The sequence below is a fragment of the Gavialis gangeticus genome, unplaced genomic scaffold (genome assembly GCF_001723915.1).
Source record: "Gavialis gangeticus isolate Ggan-Ray unplaced genomic scaffold, GavGan_comp1, whole genome shotgun sequence".
NCBI lineage: Eukaryota > Metazoa > Chordata > Crocodylia > Gavialidae > Gavialis > Gavialis gangeticus.
Window position 1 is genome coordinate 21689390 of NW_017729028.1, and position 2851 is coordinate 21692240.

Consider the following 2851-nt stretch of genomic DNA (forward strand, 5'->3'; position numbering starts at 1 on the left):
TACATGTGATTATTCAGGAAGTATTAATTACTGAATATTAAAACCTTCTGCCAAAAACTACAGCAACCTAGATTAAGAAATAATTTTTACTTTATTCCTTTCATTTAGGATTGTAAAACAAGGCAATAAGAAAAGATTATGCAGCAATGGAAATTAAAAAGACGCTGCAACAGTAGGTGATGTAACTGTTGCAAGGTACAAGAAAATCTGAAGAGAAATGTGCAGTTTGTTTTAAATAACTGAGTTGTTTAAATGCTGAAATTATTTAAATGCTGATAACCTGAAGTGGCAAGCCTCATACAAATAAAGTAGATTAAAAATGATTTCATCTGAGAAGGATGTACTCTACCTGTTGCTGTCCTTGTTGTGCTTGTGAAGCTGCTTGTTGATTTGCTGTGGTGTTTGCTGCTGCAGCTTGCTGCTGAAATAAATTGGCTGGATATACCCCCCACGGAACTCCATAATACTGAGGAGGAACCACTGCTGGACCTTACAAGAGAAATCATTACCACTCTTTTTACTTATTTTTCATATTGCAACACAATCTATAAATCATGATCAGTGTGCTGACCTTATCATGCCAGAAGCTGAACAGGAATATACTGTCCCTTCCCCAGTTCAATCTATTTCAAACTTTACAAAAGAATTTGCTTTTGAATTAGAAGTTTAAAGAAGGGATGCTCATGTAAATCTGGTTTCATTTAATGTTGTTTCTAAGGGATCCATCCATTTTTAGGCTTCATCTTAAATCTCCATTTTCTGGTTTGAAATAGAAATGTGTCTAGAACACTGATAACATTTTTTCAGTTTATTATAAGGTTAAGTCTAAGCGTACTACTGTGTATATGGAAGTACACTTACCTGTAGTTATTTTTGGACAGCAATTCCTTTCCCCCGCCCTTGAGATGAGTTTTTAGTATGTAATTGATACGGCCTAAATATACATACTTATATATATACTGTTATCACAGTAAACACTTTTGAGTTGAACTTCACATCAAAGTTCCATTTACAAAGAATTATAAAGGAATAATAATTGTTAATTGTTTAATAAATGTTAATTGTTACCAACTGAATTCTAGAACAGGTGATGGACACCTATAACATCTTCTGATCTTAGATGCTCTCAATCATCTAAGGCCTGGGATTCTGATCTTATGACATACTTCTAACAACTAAAGCTGTACCATCACTAAAAATAAGATCTCAATACATTACCAATGCTTTGGGTATACTTAAATTCAACTGGCAAAAAAAGGAGACATCAAGTTTGTAAGGACCAACAGGAGTTAATCAGTCAATTTATATGCGGAAAGTAAAATAAACCTGTGATTGTAAACCAAGGTGCTGTGGCGCACAGGTACTTATAAGAGTGCTGCACATAAGTACTCTTAGGTGTGGAAACATCTAAACATGATTCACAAGATAAACCCAGAGGTTTCAATCAGGAATCCAAAATAACAAAACTATTCAGGTTTGTAGACTGAGTTTTTTGTTACAGAAGAATTGCTCTATTATTTTTCTGTAGCCCAGAAATTACTGAAACCAAAGAGCTGGCATTTTCTGAGGGATGCCTTGAGGCTGTCAAGGTTGAGAATCACTGAACTATACTAATAAAAGCCATCTCTCTTCTGTAAACTTGTAAAATCCCCACAATTAAGTAAAAACATGTAAATGAAGATCACTACAACTCAAACTACATGCACTGTAGTCATACAAATTTCAAGTATTAGCAGATACTATACTATATAAACCCTTCCCTAACAAAAAATAAATGCCCCTCTGGTAGACTTTATCATATACAGAAATACTTTACACTCAGTTTCCTTTTAAAGGTATTCCCAAATGCAACTTAAGATAACGGTTAAATCATATCAGGACTTTTCAGAAAAAAGCTAAACCAATTCTGCCCAAATTAAAAAAAGAAAGGAAAAAAAAAAAAAAAAAATCAACCTCTCCTACTGCTGACAGACATGAAAAAAATACAAAAAAAAAAAGTGCTTTACCTGAAAAAGCAGTGCATTAGCTCAACCTGGCTCTGCAACATCTGTATATATCAGGCACTTCAGAGGGGTTTTTTGGCGCTTTCTTCCAATAGCTGATTCAATCAGCTATTGGATAAAAGCGCCAAAAAAGCCCCACTGAAGCCCCTGATCTATATAGACACTGGGTGAGACAGGTCACATTACTGCAACGCTTCTTTTGGTCACATGCTGGGCTTAGTGCAGGAAGCATGCTGAGTGCTGTCTTTTTTTTTTTTTTTTTTACATCTGTAAGCAGCCTTCAAGTGTCACTTCCCTTGCCTCTGCTTACCATCATAATTAGGGACCTACCAAATTCATGGCAGAAGTAGGCTGCACGGCTTCTCCTTTAATTTTGCAGAGTCCCCTGCACACTCTCCCCCCACCACTCCTGACTGGTGAGGCACCCTGTTGGTTGCTGCTGACAGGAGGCAAAAAAAGCGCCATATTTAAAACTGCAGTTTTCACCTCCCTGCTGATCAGGAGTAAGCGGTGGGTCCCCTCTGCCAACTGGCAATATGGGGGGGAAGGTGCATGGGGGATCCTGCAAGATTAAAGGAGCTGCCGTGCAGCCCACTCCTGCCATGAATTTGGTAAGTCCTTAATCATATGCTGAGACACTCAGTGTGAAATCTAGTCTTTTAAAAAAAAATCGTAGGATGTGAACTTGAAGGGACTTTAAGGTTCACCTTGTCCAACCCATGCAGAACTTCAAGAACTTTATACAAATATCAGAAGCAGCTTCAAACACTGGTTCCACTCAGATACTTTGTCAGTATTTATGGGCTTCTTAATGCAAAAAAAAAAAAAAAAAAAAAAAAAAAAAAAAA

At 36.7% G+C, this 2851-nt stretch overlaps 1 protein-coding gene across 8 annotated transcripts in view; it reads right to left on the reverse strand.

Moving 5' to 3' along the window:
• PUM2 (pumilio RNA binding family member 2) overlaps positions 1 to 2851 on the reverse strand; it is a 141708-nt gene that overhangs the window by 60806 nt on the left and 78051 nt on the right. For all 8 annotated transcript variants that reach the window (XM_019520801.1, XM_019520797.1, XM_019520795.1 and 5 more), the window contains one exon: positions 350 to 489. In XM_019520801.1, the coding sequence (XP_019376346.1) occupies positions 350 to 489 (140 nt within the window). The remainder of the gene's footprint in view (positions 1 to 349; positions 490 to 2851) is intronic.